The 21,868-nt window shown below is 42.6% G+C and overlaps 1 protein-coding gene and 1 non-coding gene across 4 annotated transcripts; both read right to left on the bottom strand.

Annotated features, from left to right (window-relative positions):
* Positions 1 to 1,408: 1,408 nt before the first annotated feature.
* On the bottom strand, positions 1,409 to 20,110 carry CFAP418 (cilia and flagella associated protein 418). Of its 3 annotated transcripts, XM_054817749.1 has the most exons (7): positions 19,862 to 20,110; positions 18,292 to 18,391; positions 15,880 to 15,950; positions 15,304 to 15,369; positions 14,407 to 14,502; positions 12,316 to 12,447; positions 1,409 to 1,605 (listed from the first exon to the last, which is right to left on the bottom strand). In XM_054817749.1, the coding sequence occupies exons 1-7, from the start codon at positions 19,987 to 19,989 to the stop codon at positions 1,551 to 1,553; spliced, it is 648 nt and encodes a 215-aa protein (XP_054673724.1). In that variant the 5' UTR covers positions 19,990 to 20,110; the 3' UTR covers positions 1,409 to 1,550. The 3 variants fall into 3 exon arrangements, with proteins under 3 accessions (XP_054673724.1, XP_054673725.1, XP_054673726.1); XM_054817750.1 differs by lacking the exon at positions 1,409 to 1,605 and having other exon boundaries at positions 6,330 to 12,447; XM_054817751.1 differs by lacking the exons at positions 1,409 to 1,605; positions 12,316 to 12,447 and adding an exon at positions 12,455 to 14,174.
* A 104-nt stretch (positions 20,111 to 20,214) lies between these two features.
* Positions 20,215 to 20,296, bottom strand: TRNAS-AGA (transfer RNA serine (anticodon AGA)). Its single transcript has one exon. It is a non-coding gene; the product is annotated as a tRNA-Ser (tRNA).
* Between the last annotated feature and the right edge of the window lie 1,572 nt (positions 20,297 to 21,868).

Below are 21,868 nucleotides of genomic sequence, written 5' to 3'. Positions count from 1 at the left end.
TCTAATTCTCACATTCTTTTTCTTTTTTTGCTTTCCTCACTAAGAGGTGTGATCTTTAATTACTTTTTTTTTAAATGGCTATTAATTTATGGACAGATTTTAAAAGGTAGGTAATGCAGGTGACTACTCATTGTCTGAACTCCCTAAACTTTTACAAAAGTGCAGCCTGCCTTCTCCCTCTCCTCTTCCCCCACTCTCCGGCTGCTGTTGTCTGCCTTCCCCAGGCTCATCGCACTCATGGCTTGACAGGCTCCTTCTTCTTACAAGGTAGACCCCCAAATCCCTGCTACCTGTGTGGGATTCAGGGGAGGCAGAGGTGTGGGAGGATCTCTGCTGGCTTTCATCTCCCAGCCCGCATCCTCCATCTCCTTCCCCTTTCAAACCCATTGCTACTCTTTTGGCAGCAACCTCCGAGGAGCTCCTGCGGGGAGACACTTTATTTGAATTTAAGGTGCATGAAGAAAAAACCGAAGCCCGGTAGTTGGCAGGATGGGTTGGTGCTGTACACCAAGGCTTCCTAGAGTATAATTAGCAGAGCGAGGGGAGCTCCTTGGGTGTGCTTTTCCAGTAAGCGGGCTCCTCAGTGCTCACCCACGCCTACCCAGATGGCAGGAACTCACGTGAGGACGTTTGTGCACAAGTATGTTCACGGTCTATAGTTGACATACTGGTGCTGAACCAGAATATATTGGAGTGAAAAGATTTTCCTGCAAACGTCTTTGCATTTCAGGAAGACTTTGCCTTCGTATCTTGAAAAACACAACAGCTGCTGCCGCCCGTGCTCTCAGACCTTTCTTTCAATCTGCAAACCCTTACATTTTTTTTCCCCCAGCAGTACAGACTCCAGCACAGCAAATTTAAGGCTGCTGACAACAGACTTGCTTTTCTTAGTCACCCTTCTTGGGCCTCTCAGATGTGGCCTGTGACCTCCTGGGGCACAAAGCTACATTAGGGCCCGCAGCAAGTCCCAGAGCAGCAAGCTCTTCCTCCGTCAAGTTTAGAAGGCTGGTTGTCAAACACAACAGTTGAATTGGTTAGACTCATTGAGAAACTAAATTTACTTCCTCAAAGTTTGCATTGCAAGCGTGCCCTGAGCTTTTCTCAGGCTGTTCAGACCAAGATAAGATTTTTTTTCTGAAGGATGAATAAGCATAGTCTCAAGTCTGTAAAGAAAACAACAGCCGACAGGAAAAAAGTGTGGGAAGCAATGCTTTATTTTTAAATGGTTGAAGTGTGAATGTGCTCAGTTAAGGGGAGACTGTCAAAAATACAGAGACGGATTCAGTGCCTAAATACCACTGGTGTTAGCTTATTGAAATTCTCCTGTGTTCTCCCACCTACTTCTGCTCTTGGCTAAAATCAGGCAGCAGGGAGAGGGGTGTTCCTCCTGCCCCTCCTGGCACCCTCCGCACAGCCGGCATGGAAACTCCTGGTCTCTCTTTCTTTGACGCGTGCTATATCCAGCTCCCCTGCAGACTGGAGGGAGATTTCTGGTGGCAGCCAGGGTTCAGCCCAAGCTTCCAGTCCTGTCTCAGGGCAGAAGGCACTACCTACTCCTTGGAGATGCCTTCCAGGCCTGTGTTTATGTCATTCATTTGAACATGGCTGTAGAAAGACAGGAAAATATTTCATTTCAGACAAGTTAATGAACTCCCATTTTCAGCCCTTAGTCCTTTAAATAGCAGAACAGGAAATGTGAGTAACTTGCAACATCTGACAGAAAAGGAAAGTAGCTGCTTCCTTCTTTTATGGCCTGTTACCTTATCTAACAATGACGTGAGAATGTGTTGGGACAAACCTGATGAGGTGCTCTCTGCCGTGAGGTGCCTATTAGGCTGTTTGTTTTTCCCCTCTTTAAAGGTGTCATTTGCCTTACGATGGATCCTGAAAATACCCAAGGTAACCACATGCCCAGCGCTGGCCGAGAACCCCAAGTAGTGAAGTGTTATTGCAAGGTCTGAGAAACCATTTGACATCTGGAAATTATCCACTTTACAAACATATTCTTTATAAAGAAGTAATGCTCTCCAGGTTTTAGGAGGGATTTCCAATATACCACAGGGGAAAAAAAATCTTTTGCAAAAACAGAGTGATTAAGGATTTTAGCTTACACTAGCAACCCTGGCGTGAAGCACCTGGCTGGGTACTCCGGGTGCTAAGACTGCTGACAGCTGTGTCACCGTATCTTCCTGCGCTCAGGAGATTGGTGATGTGCGGTACCCACCTTCAGCTAGCAGAACAGACAGACCCCAGTATCTTCTTGGCTTAACTTGTTTTAACAATTCAAATCCAGAATGTTCTCTGTGCAATTACCCGGGGCAGATATATTTTATTGCTGTTCAGGACATGGGTAGACTCTTTTATACCACTCTCCTTTTTCACAGTTTAATTGTTTCCAGCCTTTCTTACTGGAATTGAACTAAATATATATCTAGCATGGAAAAAAAAAATTGAAAAAAGGTGTTTCAGACATATGTGGGAAGATGCAACTAAAAGCCTGCTTTAAAGTGTTTCCAGGTCTCAATCTTAGCTTGAATAAAGTTTTGAGAAAACCTGAAATAATTTTGCAGTATACTTTGGGGAAGATGGGGGAAATAAGAGTCATCATTCACAGGAAAATCAATGCAGAGGATGCTACAATTTTGTGTTAACTCTTCATTTCAGCCACTGAGGAGCACATATTTATTGAATGGTGCCTTGCTGCGCTGTAGGCTCAGAGCAGATGGGTCTCCCAAGATATACACAGGAATCAAAAGTAACCTGGGCGTCATATGTTAATGAACAACCAATTACACTGCAGAGAATGTTTCGAAGCCACTTATCTTCCACTTGCAAACAAGATGCCTTACTGATTTGAAGCACATAAAAACAACGCTGCAACAGCTTTTTTCTCTAAGGTGTTGGAACCAGAGCTGTGTCAGCTCTCATATAAAACCTATAATCTAAAAATTAAACCAGATATTGCAGTGCCTATTAGGGTTCAGGAAAGGCTTATATTTCTTTAGGGCTAGGAAGACTAATAATAACAACTCTTACTGCGATAAAGCAGAGAAAGCTTTTTAAAAGACACACACCCTCCTACTTCAGCATGTAGATCAATCTCTTCCTGCAAGTGACGGTAACCAAGACTGAATGAGACCGTAAACATTATTTTGGATAACTGGCCCCAGGATATAATCTCTTCCTAAACGCATCTGCACGCACAAGATTGTACCCTGATGACATCGATGTGAATGGTCTTCCCAGGAAGGGCCAGGCAGCTATCACAGTCTGCTGGAGCAATTTGTACAAGTTTTCTTACCAGCATCCTGAGCAGCCCGCTCTGCCTAGATAAGGAGTTTGATGCTAAATTCAACCTTCCTGTCTCTGGTAGCTGCTTCCCATCAGGACGGTCAGGACACGGGCTTCCGAGCACAGCCAGATTGCTGAGTATTCCAAAGCTTCTTTGCGTTAGCTGGAAGATGTATGCTCACTGTGTGTAATTACTATCACATATATGGCATTGTCTTAGAGTAAGGCCATATTACTTCCCTTTAAAGAGACTGAAAAATTCTATGGATACTTTATAAATATCCTACCACCTTTCAAGAGCTAGTTAACATTTTTTTCCTTCTGTAGACAATCACATTTTCAAATAGCTATATTTAAGGTACTTGGAGCTAGAATATTATGCATTTGTTTGACTAGTATGAAAATGTCTTCCTCCTCTCTGCCTCCCAGTGTTTCAGTATAAGCTCTGAGGCTGTAAGGGTTTCAGTTTCACAAAACTCACATGAAAAACTTCAAGATCATTTGCTTATATTTGAATAACAGTTATAAACCACTGGATAAGAGGATTTTAGCAGCCCTGAATATCTTAGCTGTTATATCTAAATATAATATCTGACTATCTTAGCTCTTGTATCTAAAACCTATCACCAGGAAACAGGTTTCAAAATACTACAGGAAACCCTTCTCACAGATTTTAGAGGGAAATCCCCCAAACCCAAACAAACCATACTCAGTTCATGTGTTCCACAGCATCCTCATGTAGAAGCAAGCAGGTACCCTCTGAGGATGAAGTCCCTCCTGCACTTTGCTTCCCTGTGCAGCTCAGGTTCCCGGGATGGAAGTGACCGAAGGGCAGCGGATGGGGGGGGTGGATTCACCCCTTGTCTTCTGGGCCAGTCCCTGGAATTGCAGATCCTAAAAAGACTCCTAGAAACGACACCTCCCATGTGAAGTTTTGTCGTTGCTTTTGGCAAATTGTGGGCATTTGAACTTCTCCCTGCAACATGCTATTTTTGTTTCTTTCACTTAGGTGTGTCTCCTTTAGTTTAGATGCAAACAAAAAACAATGGCTTACTTCTTGCCTGAAAAAATGTTTCCACAAAACTTTTCTATATGCGATCTCTCACATGGTGTGACTCAGCCTTGCTTGTTCCTACTTTCTCTACTAACTTTTTGTTTAACTATTTCTCCTATTGGGAGGAAGGAAGTAAAAAAATGAAGTGTTACAGAGATCACTCACCTATGGTGTAACTCAGCTAAATTCAGATGATACTCCCTATTTTACCAGTAAAATAAGCAAACTCTAGTTTCATGGTTTAGCTATGTTTGTGCTTCTAGTTAAAAGCACCTCATTGCTTCTGCAGAAATAGACAGACTTCACCGGTTATCAGAGGTGACATTTACTTCCATCCACTATAAATCTGCTTTGTACATTCACACTTACTGGATTCCCAAAGAACCAGAAAAGAGTTCAGAGAGTGAGAGTTTACCAAAACCTCAGCCATGGCTAATGGCCGATGAACTGCAGGATGCAGGTCTTCGGACGATACTCGCTGCCATTTCTCAGACTGCTCTGCAGCATCTCTGGTCTGTGTTGCTTTCCCACATAGGCAGAAACAATTTTTTGGTATTTCTAAATCTTGGCCTTTTACTATTTCCCTTTTAAAATCTGCCATCTTTTCACATCTTGTGTGATGTGCTATATAAATTTTTTCTGGGATATTAGAAGATCCTAACATACACAACCTCTACTTGCCACAATTACTTAACAACATTTTCAGGGAAAATTAATTTGGGCAGGGTGAAAGGTAAATCCTGAGGCAATTTATTTTTTTCACTGACGTTATTAGAGGATAAACATACATACATATATGTACATACACACAGAGATGCAGTTTTTACACTTCTTTAGCTGATAGCTAAAAAAGTTAATCTGCTTCAGTATTGGTCAAGGACCACTTGAGGATGATTTGGATGAAGTCACACAAAAATCAAGTGGTTGCCACAGATCTGGCTCCCCCACTTATAATCACACTAGTGGGAGACACATGCAAGAAGCCTCAGTCGGTTGAATGTAAACCTTCATTATTCCAGAAAAAAAAAAGCGAGCTTGTATTAGTGAAGCAGAAGCCTGCGTTGTAACACTCAGCGGTGCTGCTCTGCCCTCTGCAGACTAGATTGTATAATCACGTTTTACCCCCAAATTACATGCTTTTAAAGCACATCTAACACGACAGAATAAAAGTTGTCAATGTGAACTAAACACGCATGGGCACTATTGTCTAACAGTGCGCTGTGACACTGCAAGTTGTAAATAAGTCAGGAGTACTCCTGAGGCAGTGGGTGTTTTCTGTGTTCTGAGTCCACACTGCCCGCTAAGTCTGGGACGTAATTATTGCCTGAATAGCACCAACATCTGGAGTCCAAATTCAGAATGGAGTATAGGAAATATTTATGTCTGTTACTCTAACATATGCCATGCAGCATTTCTTCATCACAGAGAAACAAGATTTGTTCCAACTCCCATATGAAGAGCAACTTCTTCCTGGTACTAAGAACGGTTTTCAACAGCAAGATCCAGGGCACAGCAAATACTGTGATTCCTTGATTATCTCCCCCTTTTCACCGACCTGTATGATGCTAGTGATAACCCGCCTTGACTGATACACAAAGGTACCAGCATCCCACTCGGCAAGAAATTTATCTGTATGTCACCTTCCACAGCAGCTGGCTCCACCTTTTATCCTAGGTAAACATCCAAGAAATGTGGTAAATGCATCCACCTTTATGAACTCTCTGTAATTTAATGTGCTCTCCTCATGTTATCTAGTAAGGAATGTTAAAGCTCATTTAATTCTCAGGTATTTGCTGCATCCCCATTGAGGTGAGAAAACACACCAGTACTTACTGTTTCTTATGAGCTGCACGACGTTTTTGTACTAAGGGCATTTCATAACCCTTCTGACAGAGAAAACATGGTCCTACATCATTTTTACAAGGCTTCTCTTGGATAGGAACAACAAAATAGAATTTACATAACACACAATTCAGATTTGTTTCAACTTTTCATTTTATTGAAGAGTCAACATTTGAAAAGCACTTTCCTGGAAGCACACATGCCAAATGCCAGGCAGCACATGGGCCCTCACAAACAGGCAGCACCTGCACTGCTTTACTCCATCCCCCACAGGTTGGCCTGCCGTTATCTGGTGTCACAAAACAGACAAAACTGGTCAGGTCCTGGGCAAAAAGAACCAGGCAGGAAGAAAAAATTTGCCTACGCAGCTCCCAACACAGTCCCTCTCCTATTGTGTGACTACCACGTGTGCTGGTTACATGACCCAAAGACTCACATGTCAGGAAACAAGAGAAGCGAGCAGTCTTGCAACAAGTGGGAGCTTGCAGTGCCTAGCATTTGCAGAATACCTCCAGTACAAAGCTGAAATGGGTGCTCAGAAAAAAAAAAAAATCTTTATTCAACTTTATACAGCACATAGCTTGCAATATGTAATGCTATTATGCTTCTGTAAGTTAAATTTTATGGCAGGGCAAGATCCTTAATAATTCCTCTTCTAAGCTATATTCAGCATCTGGGTTGGACACCCTCTATAGTTTGCAGGGAAAACAAGGGAGATATAGTCAGAACAGCACATTAAAATTTGATTAAGAAAAGCTATTAAAATGTACTACATACCTCTGAATTGGATTCCTATCTAGAAGTGCTGCAGGAACACAGATTTAGAAAAGCTGGTATGACATTAAATCACTGACTACAGTTCTAAGTGAATGCTTTGGCGTGGATTCTCATTTAATCATGCTTCATTGCTTTTGTTCTGTTGAGGGACCTGCTGCAGACTAATGCCGCAGGCTAGAAAATTTCCAAGCATATCACCTAAGCAAAATGACAGTCTCAAGTTTTCACCTTGCCCATTTCACAAACAGAAATGGTATTATTACTTCCAAAGCAAAACACTGGAGGAAAACAATGGTCACATTTATACTTGGCAAAACTGCTCTCCAGTACTTCCGTTTGGCAACAGCTGAGTGGCATTCTTAAACAAAATTCTTTACATAATCCCTGCTATCTCAGATAACTGACACGGAAGTATCACTTAGGGGCTGGGCTACATCTTGAAAATCTTGTGCTGTATCTTCATCAAATGAACATTCAAGCTCTAATTTTACCTTTATTTACAATCTTTTCATTTGAGAACTTTGGAGTGGTTTGTAACATGTAACTGAAGAAAGCAAAGGAAGGGAAGTCAAACAGTTCCTACCACTTCTCTTTCCAACAAAATAGTTATATTTAATGACATAGAAAGTATTCTCAGATCTAGAAAGATGCTAAATTCTGTAATGAAAACCAATACAAGAAGCACTATTTCTGCACCTGTTTAAAAGTTCACCGGGACAAAGAGCTGTCTTATCCCACCATTCTGATCAAGGCCAGAAACAAGTAACTACACTTGAATAAACATGATGATTTCAGGGGAATGCTCACGTTTCCACATAAATTTACCAATGAAGATTATCTGCTAACATTTTCAGTGCTTGGAGTACAGTCTTAATGGCATTAGTGATACAATCACCTGACAATAATCTCTACCCAGAAAGAGAACTCTATTTCTACAACTCTCCAGGCTAACAGAAGACCGAGGGATGAAGTGACCTAGCAGAAATGCTGACTAATGTTGTCAACAGATATTATAGAATCATAGAATGGTTTGGGTTGGAAGGGACCTCAAAGAGCATCTAGCTCCAACCCCCCTGCCATGGGCAAGGACACCCTCCACTAGACCAGGTTGCCCAAAGCCCCATCCAACCTGGCCTTGAACACTTCCAGAGAGGGGGCATCCACAACCTCTCTGGGCAACCTGTGCCAGTGCCTCACAGTGAAGAATTTATTCCTAATATCTAATCTAAATCTCCCCTCCTTCAGCTTAAAGCCATTACCCCTTGTCCTATCACTCCATGCCCTTGTAAACAGCCCCTCTCCAGCTTTCCTGTAGGCCCCTTCAGGTACTGGAAGGCTGCTGTAAGGTCTCCCCACAGCCTTCTCTTCTCAAGGCTGAACAATCCCAACTCTCTCAGCCTGTCCTCACAGGAGAGGTGCTCCAGCCCTCTGAGCATCTTCGTGACCCTCCTCTGGACTTGCTCCAACAGGTCCATGTCCTTTTTGTGTTGGGGACCCCAGAGCTGGATGCAGTACTGCAGGTGGGGTCTCACAAGAGCGGAGCAGAGGGGCAGAATCACCTCCCTTGACCTGCTGGTCACGCTGGTTTTGATGCAGCTCGGGACACGGTTGGCTTCCTGGGCTGCAAGTGCACACTGCTAGCTCATGTTGAGCTTCTCATCCACCAACATCCCCAAGTCCTTCTCCTCAGGGATGCTCTCAATTCATTTTTCACCCAGCTTGTAGTTGTGCTTGGGATTGCCCCGACCCATGTGCAGGACCTTGCACTTGGCCTTGTTGAGCTTCATGCAGTTCACATGGGCCCACCTCTCCAGCCTGTCAAGGTCCCTCTGGATGGCATCCCTTCCCTCCAGTGTGTCGACCACACCACACAGCTTGGTGGTGTTGGCAAACTTGCTGAGGGTGCACTCGATCTCACTGTCCATGTCGCCAACAGATATTAAACAGTGCCGCTCCCAATACTGACCCCTGAGGAATGCCACTTGTCACTGGTCTCCCCGGGACGTCGAGCCATTGACCACAACTCTCTGAGTGCAACCATCCAGCCAATTCCTTATCCACTGAGTGGTCCATCCATCGAATCCATGCCTCTCCAATTTAGAGACAAGGATGTCGTGTGGGACAGTGTCAAATGCACAAGTCCAGGTAGATGCTGTCAGTTGCTCTTCCCTTATCCACCAACGCTGTAACCCCATCACAGAAGGCCCCTAAATTTGTCAGGCATGATTTGCCCTTAGTGAAGCCATGTTGGCTGTCACCAATCACCTCCTTACTTTCCATGTGCCTGAGCATAGTTTGAGGAGGATCTGCTCCGTAATCTTGCCAGGCACAGAGGTGAGACTGACCAGTCTGTAAGTCCCCAGGTCTTCCTTTTTTCCCTTTTTAAAAACGGGGGGTTATGTTTCCCCTTTTCTAGCCAGTGGGAACTTCACCGGACTGCCACGACTTCTCAAATATGATGGATAGTGGCTTAGCAACTTCATCCACCAGTTCCTTCAGGACTCGTGGATGCATCTCATCAGGTCCCACAGACTTGTGCACCTTCAGGTTCCTTAGATGGTTTGAAACCTGATCTTCTCCTACGATGGGCAGTTCTTCATTCTCCCAGTCCCTGCCTTTGCCTTCTGCGACTTGGGTGGTGTGGCTACAGCCCTTGTCGGTGAAGACTGAGGCAAAAAAGTTGTTGAGTACCTCAGCCTCCTCCATATCCTGGGTAACCAGGTCTCCCATTTCCTTCCAGAGAGGGTCCACATTTCCCCTAGTCTTCCTTTTATGACTGACATACCTATAGAAGCTTTTCTTGTTGTCCTTAACATGCCTGGCCAGATTTAATTCTATCAGGGATTTAGCTTTGCCAACCTGATCCCTGGCTGCTCAGACAATTTCTTTGTATTCCTCCCAGAAGTGTTAATCCTTTTTACTTCCCCTACACTCTTAGTCCTTTTGTCTCAATTCCTTCCTACCCTTTTCAAGTGTTGCAGGCGGTCTTCTTGTCATAAAAATAACTAGAATGGATGTCTTGAATTTTTGTTTCTGCATGACTGCTCCCCACACTTGGTAGTGCAAACTGTTCTAGAGAGGGTGACTATTTCTGTTTGTTTGTTTAAAACAGGGTACAGGAGACATGCTCCTTTTCCAAGTCACATAAGACGTGGTTTCACGAACTGAGAAGGGTGTTAGGATTTTCCCTGCTTCCTGCTCACAAGTTGCAAGCCCAACTTGTTCCCTACATTGTGGCACAAATTCCAGTGCAAATCCAGGCCAAAAGAGCATCCTGTGGGTCTACTTGGTCACCAGCTTGAAATGGCCTTGGAACAGGCAAGCCAAGGCAATGCAGCACTTTTTGAAATGCGTTCTTCTTCAAGAAGAAGAATAATGGAAAGTAGGTTTTTTTCCTCTCTAGAGCTTGTTAATAAATTACACACTACTGCTGGGTTCTTCTCTTACTATTAGCACTGATGTTCTCTGGGAATGGAAATTCCTCAGGCCCACCTGAAGAAAACCCAGGAACACTCACTGCTTACAGTCCACAGGGCAGTTATCTCTTCACAAAGGACAGAAAAGCAAGCAGACCACTTCCAGCAGCTGATTGAGCATTAATAAATTTGTCTCTGGCTCCCTCTGTCTCCTGAACCTGCAGACACCAGCAGTTGAAACTACAGCCTGAAACACCAATTGCATTGAAAACAATACATGACCCTAAATATGTCTATACCATTACGCCAAGTAGTACCTCGCCAAAGCCAATTCACCTCTGAACCTTCTAGGAAGGCCACACGTGGCACTGGAACACACAGTCTAGAGCACCGAAGCACTGCGTACGTAAGCACTGCCAGGCCTCCCAGGCACACTGCTGGTCCTCTGCAGGTTCTAAAAACACACTCACAGAGGGGGAAGGTGAGAAGGATGCAGAGTACCTTATGCCTCTGGCCACTACTATGATCGGCTCTTTCAGAGGGGTACAGACAAAGTGACAGATCAGAGAGATGACTTCTGTAAGAAAGACCATGCAATTGTTTTGGAAAAGCTCAGAAAAAGAACAGATTGACAGTGTACAGAGTAGGGCCATGAGTAAAACTTCACAAAAAAAGAAATGGCTCTGTATAGAATTGCACAAAGTAAGTAATTTTGAACTTATCTGTACAGTATCACATACTGCATAGCAAAAATACTGACAGACTTCCCATTTTGAGACACTTTTCAATGTAGCAATTGCCAGGACTGGTAATCCTTTCCTTCCTCTCTGCCCGCCCAAGCCCCAAATCCATCTCCTGTGTTATTCATACATAATGAAAAGAAAGAGGTCATAAACTGTAATGACATTAAGTGTAATCAAGACAATTCACCAAGTAACATGATACTGGAAGTAGTTTTACGATGTTACTGGGGGAAAGGAGGGTGTTGAAACAGGACAGTTACACTTTCTGAATATGTAGTAAAAATACTGAAGTAAAGCTGAAGTGAAAGCTAAGTGAAACTGAAAAAAATCCGAATTTGAATGTCCGTTGGGATATATATTTTCTCACTCTTAAAAGTCTGAGCCTTTTTCCCCCTGAAAATATTGATAGAAGAGTCATAAATTCTTCAGAATCTCTTCAAAATTTCACAATATTTAATAATTGCACAGTAACTTGTTCACCTCTTGCAGTGAAGGCTGAGGGGAAGTCCAAGAAATTCACTGTGGTAGAAGTCTTTAGTCAGCAGAAAGTGCTTTGAAGAAAGCAGTAGGAACTGGAAGGAAATTTCCAGCACCTGCAGTTTTTGGCTACTGGTGGGTAAAAGAAAGTTTTGGGGTATGCTGAAACATTCCAGGTGAGAGCTGATCTCACAGTAATTTTTTAAGAGATCTACAACCACTTGCTCATTAACAGCTATGAACAAAGCAGAGCAGCAGTATTAATTTCCGTGCAGAAATTGATACACTTGTGTGTCATGGCTGCATCCCAACCCATCATTTTGAGTCCAAGACTTTGCAGAAAGAATGCTCTCTGCTACATATGAGGAACAGTTTCAAGGTGCTTTGCCCCATGCCTAAATCTGTCAATTTCCTCTTCCTTTCTTTAACACTACTGAGTATGAGCTTTAACCTCATTTAGCTTCCAGAAAGCCTCCAAAGTCATTGTTTCTTCTAATAATTCAACTCCTCATATTGTTTGCAAGACAGTTAAATTGAAAAAAAAGTTTTCAGGTCAAAGTCTGGGTGTTGTAATCTATTTCTAGATATAAGTATTCAGGTTTCCATCTGTTTTCAGAAAACTGCATGGGAAACAAATTGAGTTTATGACCTGTTTCCACACAGGTAGGTACCACACACAAGAGGACTTCATTCTGCATGTTTACCACAAACCCACCGAAGCTGCTGGTCTGTTTGGAGGTCAGTTAATTCATCAATGGATCTCCAGCTGCACTGACAAGCATATGCTCGTGCTCCTTTCTTCTTTATCATCTTCACTCTTAGTTTACTGATCTCAGGCATATTATTCCTGTCAATCAAGTGAATACAGTTTAGGATCATGCTTTTTTTGGTTTTTTTAAGAAAAAAGATTCATGAGTCCATTTAAATTTGAAAGCTTTTAAGAACATTTCTGAGTACCACTGTCATGAATGAATTTAGGCTTATGTTTACATTCTGTTTTGAACACAATACTTTCCTGAGAGCTGTCTCGGTGCGTAGTTGCTGTATTCTCAGATCAACTGGAGACTAATGTTTTTTATAAGCAATGTTCTCTGTCAGGTTTAGAGACTGTGTCAGCCTCCAGAGAAAGACTCGGGAAGAAAACCAGATAAAGTTAATGCTCATCTTAAGAAATTAGCCAAAAATGTATTTATCTTATCAAACTTGCTGTGAAAATCCCTATACAGAATGGGTAGAATGACAGAGTTAAACTTCTCATCAGGAACTGTTACTCAGGATGGTAAAGCGACTGAAATGAAATGGCCATAAGAGGGAAGAATGTACATCAAACCACAAATAATTCCTGTGCAAGCATCAATCACAACAAATGAAAAATCAGCATGGCTATTACAAAAACAAGTTGTTTCAAAAACCGAGTGAAAATTTAGCATTTTAACTACCCCTGCTCTTATGACCTCCTCCCAGCCATCAATTACCGGCCACTGAATTGCTCAAAAACAACATCAACAAGCCCAGCTAAATAAAGAAAACTGAAAACAAACATCAAAGGACAAATTTTTAAGAAAAGAGGTCAGACATCTATTCATGGAAGGCAAATATTTAATTTTCAAGTTTGCTTTTTAAAATTCAGGTTAGCCAAAATAATTAGCTAAATATCTTGCTAAAGATTACAGATTTTAATCAATGTTACAACTATCTGATATTAATGCCTTTCATGGTTCGGGGTTTTTTTTATTTTATAAAATTCAAGACCTCAGAAGCAGAAATCTCAGAAGCAGAATAATTTAGACTTTGAGTAAATAAAAGGATCATATTTTTATTTAACCTTTCCAGCTACCGAACTCATCTCAGGAGACTAGTGCAGTACTGTATTTTTAAAGCTGCTTTAAAATTCTCCTTGCTTGCATCCAAAGAGAAATACAGATTTCAAAACTGGAAAGAAAATACAGGAAAAACCTAACATGTTAAGTAATGGAAAAGGAGATATGTATCCATTACTGTTCTGCTCCAGCTGTCACACCCTCTGGTGGCCAAGCACACACTCTGAACACATCCACTACCTCCATCAGTTAACGGGCACATACAAAGACTTTACTAAAATAAGAGGAATGCAAATTTGATGTCTGTATCAGAAGCATGCTTATTACACTACCCTTCACTAAGTCTTGGCATTATATATACTTTTAGAAAAATTGGAAATAAGAACTCCTTAATTTTAAGTCCTTGAAAAAATTTATATAATAAAGTCAAAGACATCACAATGTAACAAGAAAACAAAAGTACCACCCCTCCATTTAATTAAACCTCACTTCAAAAATAAGTCTGTTAAGAAATCAAACTATTTGATTTTCACTGAAAATGACAGCATAGTACTTGATACTGGAAAAAAGAAAATCTGACTTGAAACAGTTACAGTCTGTATGACTGAAGGTATGGTGAGAAGTACATGCTGAACAGTCTGCATTCATTTTGTAGGCATCCTGCAATGGCACACCAGAGGCCAACCCATCACATGGATTATCTGCTTAATTCAGCAGTAAAGTTGCTTCTCGATCCATGAAGCTTGAATTCTTTCTAAAAGCAGAGAGGGAGAGTGATGGGGAGAAGAAATGGAAAGGCATGAAAACAGATTATGGGAGATGTTGCACCCCTCTCCCTGCAGACTTTCCCACCTGATCACCAAACAGGTTGCACACATTCTCCTTTTTAGGTAATAGGAGTGCTCAGGACTTTTCATCTTTCCCATTCCTATCAAGACCCAAAGCATAGTAACACAATACTAATACCAAACCCACCTCAGACATACCTGAAAAAAAGATAATCACAGGACTGATCCCAGATGTAGTCATTGAAAAGTGACACACGGAAGTCGCAAGCAGTACAACGTAGTTGATCACATGTTCTGGTCAAAAAAGAACAGAAAACTCCAAGATGTTATTACAATCAGAGAAGCTACATGGATCATAACTGTTTTAAAGTACAGCACTCACTCAGAAATACTGAAGCAAGGTTACACTGTAATCTTAATTTTTTTACATCTCTGGTACATTCATTATGGTATGTGTTTTAAATATATGATTATGTATTTTTACAGGTTCTTAACCTCACTGAACACATAAGCTGATACCCTCTCGATCTATTCTCTTTGGTCCTCCTCACTGGTATGGCATCACCTGACCAGCATCCAAATATGCATCAAGTGCATAATCACTTACTACAAAAAAATCCCACATGGAAATGCAATAATCTTCTGCAGGATGTCGGGAGTACCTCTCCTACTAAATTCAGCTGCAGTTGCAAAGCACTCTGGCTGTTTTCAGTTCAGGCTCGGGGGTGATTTAAAGCAGCCCACTGATTGAAGTGACATACTCAGCATCACATAGAAAGCGAAGAGAGGCAGGGAAAAAACTAGTATTCTACAGCAGTAATTTCCTTAACTACATGTTATTGAGTTTTGGACTCGTGTCTCATTTGCACACATCTTTCAACTCTTCAAATGAACAAAAGATCTAGTGGTCAACAACAGAGGACTGGAAGGGATGGGCCGACTTCAACTGCAGTTACAGGCAGCCACATGTTTAGATGAATATAAGGCTGTCCTGTTCAGTTCAAACACAGAAGTCTGTACCACTGCAGAAACACAGTTGTGAATAAAGTAATGATAAAGCAAGTAGACTTTTTTTTTTTTTTGCATGTTTCCTACCTTTTTGAAATATTTGTTCCTATGCCATATGGTGAAGAGCTTCCACCCAGGTACACTGGACAGCATCTATATGGATTTCATTAAAAAATATTAAATTATAAAAAAATATTTTGGAGAAAGTAGTACAATGCTTCTAGTTTAAGAGCATCATATTTCTAAAATAATATTTATTAAATATAAGCAAAGCATCCAAATGCTTACAAACTACAGAATTTGAAAATTTCCATTACCAAGGTGTTCAAATAAAAACTCTAGGACAACCACTTTCTATACCAAATATATATGGGACTATATATTGCAGCATTTGATAAATGTATAAGTCCATAAGGCAAAAGAAGGTGGTGTTCAATAACTTAATTAATTAATTTATAATAAAGAATTTTGACCACATGAAAGCACATTAGTAATTCTTCAAAATTATGTTTATCTTTGCTTTTCTTTAACAAGACTGCTTCTCTAAATACTCAGTTTCTTTCTTAGTTAATGACAACACAGATTAAACAGTAGCAATATTATTAGACTGACAACAAGCTATAATCAAGCTATGTTCAACTAGCCAAAACATTTTTCACTTACCTTTTCCTATGAGCCTGTACAACAGCACTATTACTTTCAGGTGTGAGACTTACAGAGTTGGACTTCAATTTCTATTTAAAAAAAAAAATCAATGAATAAAAGGCAGCATTACAGCAAGGTAACAACATTCTGTTTTACTTAATAGGCAAGAGCCAGAAAATCTCAATCACAGAAGAAGGGGACTAAGAATTTGGGAATTTTCTTGCTTAGGTTTCTGTGAGGCTCTTTGAGACAAAAGCTGCTGAAGTAACAGTTAAATGAGGAACAAGACTTCTCTTCCTGTACTGAATTCCCAGCTCTGCCTGAAGGAATTCAACACCACATGATCCCTTTGACTTTACAATCATGACTTAGTATTTCATGCCCTCTTTTTAGTAATTATGCTTTTAAAAACAGTTTTAATTTAGGAACTTTTTCCCTCAGTGTTTTTGAGGTTTTGTTTTACTGAAAACACAAGGACTTGTATTATTCAAAAAGATAAAGTGTCTTTGGAAAGTTTGTTATTTGCTGTATATAAAATGGGTTATTTGAATTCTAGAGTACTAGAATTCTAGATCCTAAATGGGAACTCCAAGGGATATAAAATGATAAAATTATACAAATTTGCTGACATAATTCTCTCTCACTCAGACATACATATACAAGTGTTTTTTGTTGGTTTAAATTTAGCCACTCTGCAAGAAATCAAAGACAAACAAAGCAAACCCAACGTCACTCATGAAAATAAGAGAATCGGCACAGGGGGTTATGAAATATAAATAACACAATTTTCTACTGATGATACCTAAAAGAATATCTATTTTCAATGTCTTCTATCACTCTGACTGTCTTAACAATGTAAATTTGCGGCTTTGTCTCCATCTCCTGCTGTCCAATGACAGTTGTCATTTGCAGATGATACGAAACAAGGAGCAGCTGCTGCTATGCCAGATGACTGCGCTGCCATTCAGAGGGACCTCAACAGACTGCAGAAATGGGCTGAGAGGAATCTCCTGAAGTTAAACTGAGGCAAAATGCAAACTCCTGCCCCTGGGGAGGAATATCCCTCATGCACCAGAACACACTGAAGACTGACCAGCTGGAAAGCAGCTTTGCAGAGAAGGCCATGGGAAATTTGGTTGATGATAAGTTGACCATGAGCCAGCAGTGTGCCTGCTGAATCATTCACAGAATCATTTCGGTTGGAAGGGACCTCTTGAGATCATCTAGGCCACTCCCCCTGCTCAAAGCACGGTCAGCTTCAGCAGCTTGCCCAGGACTGTGCCCAGCTGGGTTTTGAAAATCTCCACAGACACTCTACAACCTCTCTGGGAAGCCTGTCCCAGTGTTTGACCACCCTCACAGTAAAAAAGTATTTTCTTGTGTACGGATGGAATTTCATGTTTCAGTTTGTGCCCATTGCCTCTTGTCCTGTCACTAGGCACTACAGAAGACAGTCTGGCCCCTTTACTCCTCTCATCAGGTGTTTCACACATTGGTAAGATCCCCTCTCAGCCTTCTCTTCTCCAGGCTGAACAGACCCAGCTCTCTCAGCCTTTCCTCATATGAAAGATACTCCAGTCTTTTAATCATCTCCACGGCCCTTTGCTGGAGTCTCTCCAGTAGCTCCATCTTTCTCTTGTACTGGGGAGCCCAGAGTGGACACAGTACTCCAGATACGGCCTCACAGAAATGTCTGGAGTGCTGTGCCCAGTATAAAAGAGACATGGACCTAATGGTGATTAAGAACTTAGCCCATCTGACATACAGGTAGAGGCTGAGAGAGCTGGAATTGTTTAGTCTGGAGAAGGCAAAGGTCAGGAGAATCTTATCAATGTATAAAAATATATTATGGGAAAGAATAAAGAAGACATAGCCAGAGTCTTCTCAGTGGGGCCCACTGACAAGAGGAGAGGCAAGGGGCACAAATTGAAATACAAGAAATTCCAGTTAAACATATGAAAAAACTTCTTTATTTCTTGTGAGGGTAGCCAAACACTGGAATAGGTTACTTAAAGAGGCTGTAGAGTCTCCATCCTTGGATGTTCATGGATATTCAAAACCCATCTGTACATAGTCCTGAGCAACCAGCTCTAGGTAGCCCTGCTTGAGCAGGTGGTTGGACCAGATGACTTCCAGAGGTCGCTCTTCCAACCTCAACCATTCTGTGATTCTATGATATTTGACACTATGCTCTATCTTGAACTAGCATTTCCTTCAATTGCCTGATATTGCCTGGGTAAGATCATCTCTTTATATCTCTCCTATTCCTCACTATAAGATTGTCACATTTTCCTTTCTGTTTTATATTCCAAGTTTATCCTACAGCTTGTTTTAGTTCATTTTTTTGCTTTAAGACAGTTTTGGTTTATGATGCTTTTCTTCCCATCACAGAACCTTATCCATTCTGCATTTCTCAAGACTCCTACTCACCAGAGGTGTTTTGGCAAAGCTGCTGTCATTACAGATTTCATCAATAATGTCATCTATATCTTCTTCACTGCTGCCAGCACTCATGAACAGTTTAGCTGATCTAAAAACCAAACAAATCAGCCTTCATTTTGTAGCATGACCAGAGCAGTTGTAAGAAGTGTAAGTTAAAATATAAAATTAGTTACAGCCTTTTTCCTGTAATATTTCTGCAATATCTAAGGTAGGCCACCCAAATCATGACTGGACAGATGCAAACTGCAGGATGACGCCTTTCAGTCCCTGTTGAACTGTCCTATCACAGTTCTTATTTTTGCTTGCTTCTTACCCATGCTGCACTTACAGAGCAACAAATTGGACAGCCCTATTTTTCACATTAATCTTCAGCAGCAGGAATATAAAAAGGTCAGAGGGAATTCTCTCCTCATGCTATATAACTGCAGGGGTTCAGATGGAATTCCTGCCAAACTATATGCATTTAGAGAGATCACCTGCACTTTGCTTTCACTCAAGTGAGGAGTCTTGTCACTCAAGTCTGCTGTTTGTTAGCTTTTTGCCAAAGAAAGGGAGGCCTGTAGTGCTGCTGCATCAACCAGTCAAGAACTACTCCTAAGAAAGAAGAAAACTGTATGATTTTTTAAAACATAATTAGCTCAACTAAATTGAAGTGCTCATCTAACCATTATGCAAACAACAGGGAAGTCCAGTAATGTGGCCAAAGGTAGTGGGCTTGTTGTTCTTGCATTAGTCCTTTGGCTCTTCAGAATCCTTGCCTGGGACTCTGAAATGTCTGTGGGGTAAGCGCTCAGCAGCCCACCTATGGAGACATCTGGCCAAGCCCCTCTGGTCCACAGACTTTCCAGACAGAGTATGAGACACCTGTGAGGGTCGGATGGAAACCTGAGGGCAGGCAAAGATACCTGTGAGGGTGGGATGGAAACCTGAGGGCAGGCTGCTTGGCAGTACTGTCAGCAGTGACCCTGTCATGACTGAAATTGTTGGTAGTCAGAACCACCATTTTGAAAATTGTGAAATTTGAAGTGGATATATGTAAGCGTAGAGTGTAAGTTATGCGCTTACTGTAGAAGATATGATTAATAGACAAAGTATGAACAGAATACATAAATGACTTAAGTGTCAACAGAATAAAATGTTTGATAATATTATTGCTAAAGTTCTTCTTGCTCTAAATCACAAGATTTATAGATATTTTCTATATATCACGAGGTCAGTTATAGAGCTAAGTAACCACTGATCCCAACTCACAAGCAAATTAGTGCAGCTTTTAACGCCATATTTAATCCGAGGTTGGGATACTCCCAAGAGACAAAGACTATGTGAAGTAACTCAGCTCGCTGGCACACGACTTGAGTGTTTCAGAATAAGGACGATAGGAATATTCGTTGACCGCCGGCCATTTCAGTTCCGGAACCTCAGTATTTTCGGTTCCTGAGGGGTCTCGCCGGACGCCGACCCCCTCTCGCGCCACAGGGCGCGCTGCGCGCAACTCCAGCGGCCGCCCGCTCGACCGGGAGGTGCGTGAGGGCGACGGGACCGCCGCAGGACCGCTCACCTGCCCGCCGCCGCCGCCCCCTCCTCCTCGCTGTCGCCGTGCCGGTGGCGGCCCGCCGCCTTCGGCCCCGGCAGGCGGTAAAGCCGCTTCTCCACTTCATCCAGTAACCGGTCCAAGTCGTCCGCCATCTTGCCGCCGCCAGCTGTTGCCAAGGCGGCCCCGCACCGCCCGGCGCCGGCAGGGGCGGAGTCTCCGCGCCGGCGGGGTGTATGGAGTGCCTGGGGGGGCGCCTGTGGAGTTCAGCCGTGGCCGGGTCTCCGGTCCACCTTGCCTGCAGCCCTACCAGCCCAGGAGACGGGAGTGAAAGGGGAAAAAAAGAAAATGAAAAATACCGCGGTCGTTAAGGCTGCGGCCGTAGTCGGCAGGATTCGAACCTGCGCGGGGAGACCCCAATGGATTTCTAGTCCATCGCCTTAACCACTCGGCCACGACTACGCATGTTGAGTGGTTCTTCCCTGCCTCACTAGGTCTAGCGGCTCTGGCTGCCGCCGCGCCGAACCGAGCTGGGCTGGGCCGGTCCAGCCATCTCGGAACGAGCCGCACGGGCACGGCCAGGCCGCCGCCAGGAATGTTTCACGGAAACGTTACCTGATAACAACTGTGAAGATTATAGTTTGGTATTTAGGGCCACCTCACAGGGTGGAGTGAAAGACATAAAATGGAGTTTATGCTTAATGTATTTGTAATATAGTTCAGTATGTTGTATATCAGTCCATTTAGAGAAAAATCAGATTTTCATGTGTTGCTCTGATTCTGAGAAAAGGGTCCAACTTTCCAAAGTCCCCAAGGGAGAAGCCTGTTTTCTGCATAGATTAGAAAAATGTGTTCACAGAACAGCTCTGACCCCCTTAAAACCAGGTACGATCCCAAGTAGAGGCCTCTGACAGCATGAGGGGAACTTGGTGCGGGCTCTGGTGTGGCCTGGCTGGGGGTGGCTGGTGCCAGTTCCGGCTGGTTTCAGCCGGGGCGCTGAGGGAAGCGGCTGCAGCCTCACAGCACCTCCCACCTGGCCATAGGGGTTCTAGGGCTTTGTGCTAGAGTACTGCAGGCTGCCCTTGCTTTGACAAAGAGGTAACTTATGCAAGCAGGATTTTTTTTTGTGTGTGTGCTTCATTTAGCATTTTTGAGAAAAGTCCATAAAACAGGGTCTCGTCTATTGCCATGTTAATAAATCCAGGCAAACATGGGAGGTGTCAGTCACTGATCTTCCAACACATGCTCTGGCCTCCTCTGTCTTCAAAGACAGGTGGAAGGTCAGTTGTCTCAAGGTGGGCACACCGCCAGTGTTGTCAATGCCGACACTTTGAGACAAATGATGGAGCTGGATGTTGTGTATTACTATATTTGATTAGAAACCTCAGGAAGCAATTTAGAGAGAGAGGTCCCGTTAAGCAAAACAAAGCATTGCCGTCTCCTCAGGTCAGCTGAGACACAAAGCTCAGTGCTTGCCCCCCCTGCCCTGTTGCCAAGACCGTTCAGAATTTGTCAGCGCGTGATGAAGTGGGGGCTGCAGTCCTTAACAGCTCCAAGCAAAGCCTCTCAGTTACAAGGTGTTTTACAATCCTCCTGGTATTCCAAGTAATGAGTTGCAAGCCCTGTTTGAATTCCCTCGTACTTAAGCTTTTATTTCATCATTCCATTTTCCTCCCCACGCATATCAGGGCTTCGTTAATGCCCCAGCCCGTGTCATGGCAGCGCTGCTGGGGGAGATGTGTTGGGTAGAACAGTTGTGAGCCTTCCCTGGGTTGATGTGATGGAAGAAACTAAATAGTGTTGATGCTGCTCCAGTTCTTTTAAGTGGTCCCTTGGTCAGGACTTGGTGTCGTGTAGGTAAATTCAATCCAGAAGACGCGGATTTTTTGGTGGAATTTTTACATTCATCTCTCACAGCTGTGGAGAGTTTAAACTAATCACAATTCTCCCTGGTATGCTATCATCTCTGTAATTTGAAAAAGGATCAGGAGCCCACAGGCTTGGAAAATCTTGAAGAAACTCTTGTCCTGAAAT

The sequence above is a fragment of the Grus americana genome, chromosome 2 (assembly GCF_028858705.1).
Source record: "Grus americana isolate bGruAme1 chromosome 2, bGruAme1.mat, whole genome shotgun sequence".
Lineage (NCBI taxonomy): Eukaryota > Metazoa > Chordata > Aves > Gruiformes > Gruidae > Grus > Grus americana.
The sequence above is the reverse complement of the archived record's forward strand: the minus strand, read 5'-3'. Positions and strand labels throughout refer to the sequence as shown.

What these genes read in the sequence shown, in the direction of transcription:
- CFAP418 (XM_054817749.1), bottom strand. Translation starts at nt 19,989, where the DNA reads ATGGCGGACGACTTGGACCGGTTACTGGATGAAGTGGAGAAGCGGCTT. An exon ending in GGGGCGGCGGCGGCGGGCAG is followed by an intron (nt 18,392 to 19,861) that starts GTGAGCGGTCCT and finishes TTTGGTTTTTAG; the next exon opens with ATCAGCTAAACTGTTCATGA. An exon ending in GCTTTGCCAAAACACCTCTG is followed by an intron (nt 15,951 to 18,291) that starts GTGAGTAGGAGT and finishes TTTTTTAAATAG; the next exon opens with AAATTGAAGTCCAACTCTGT.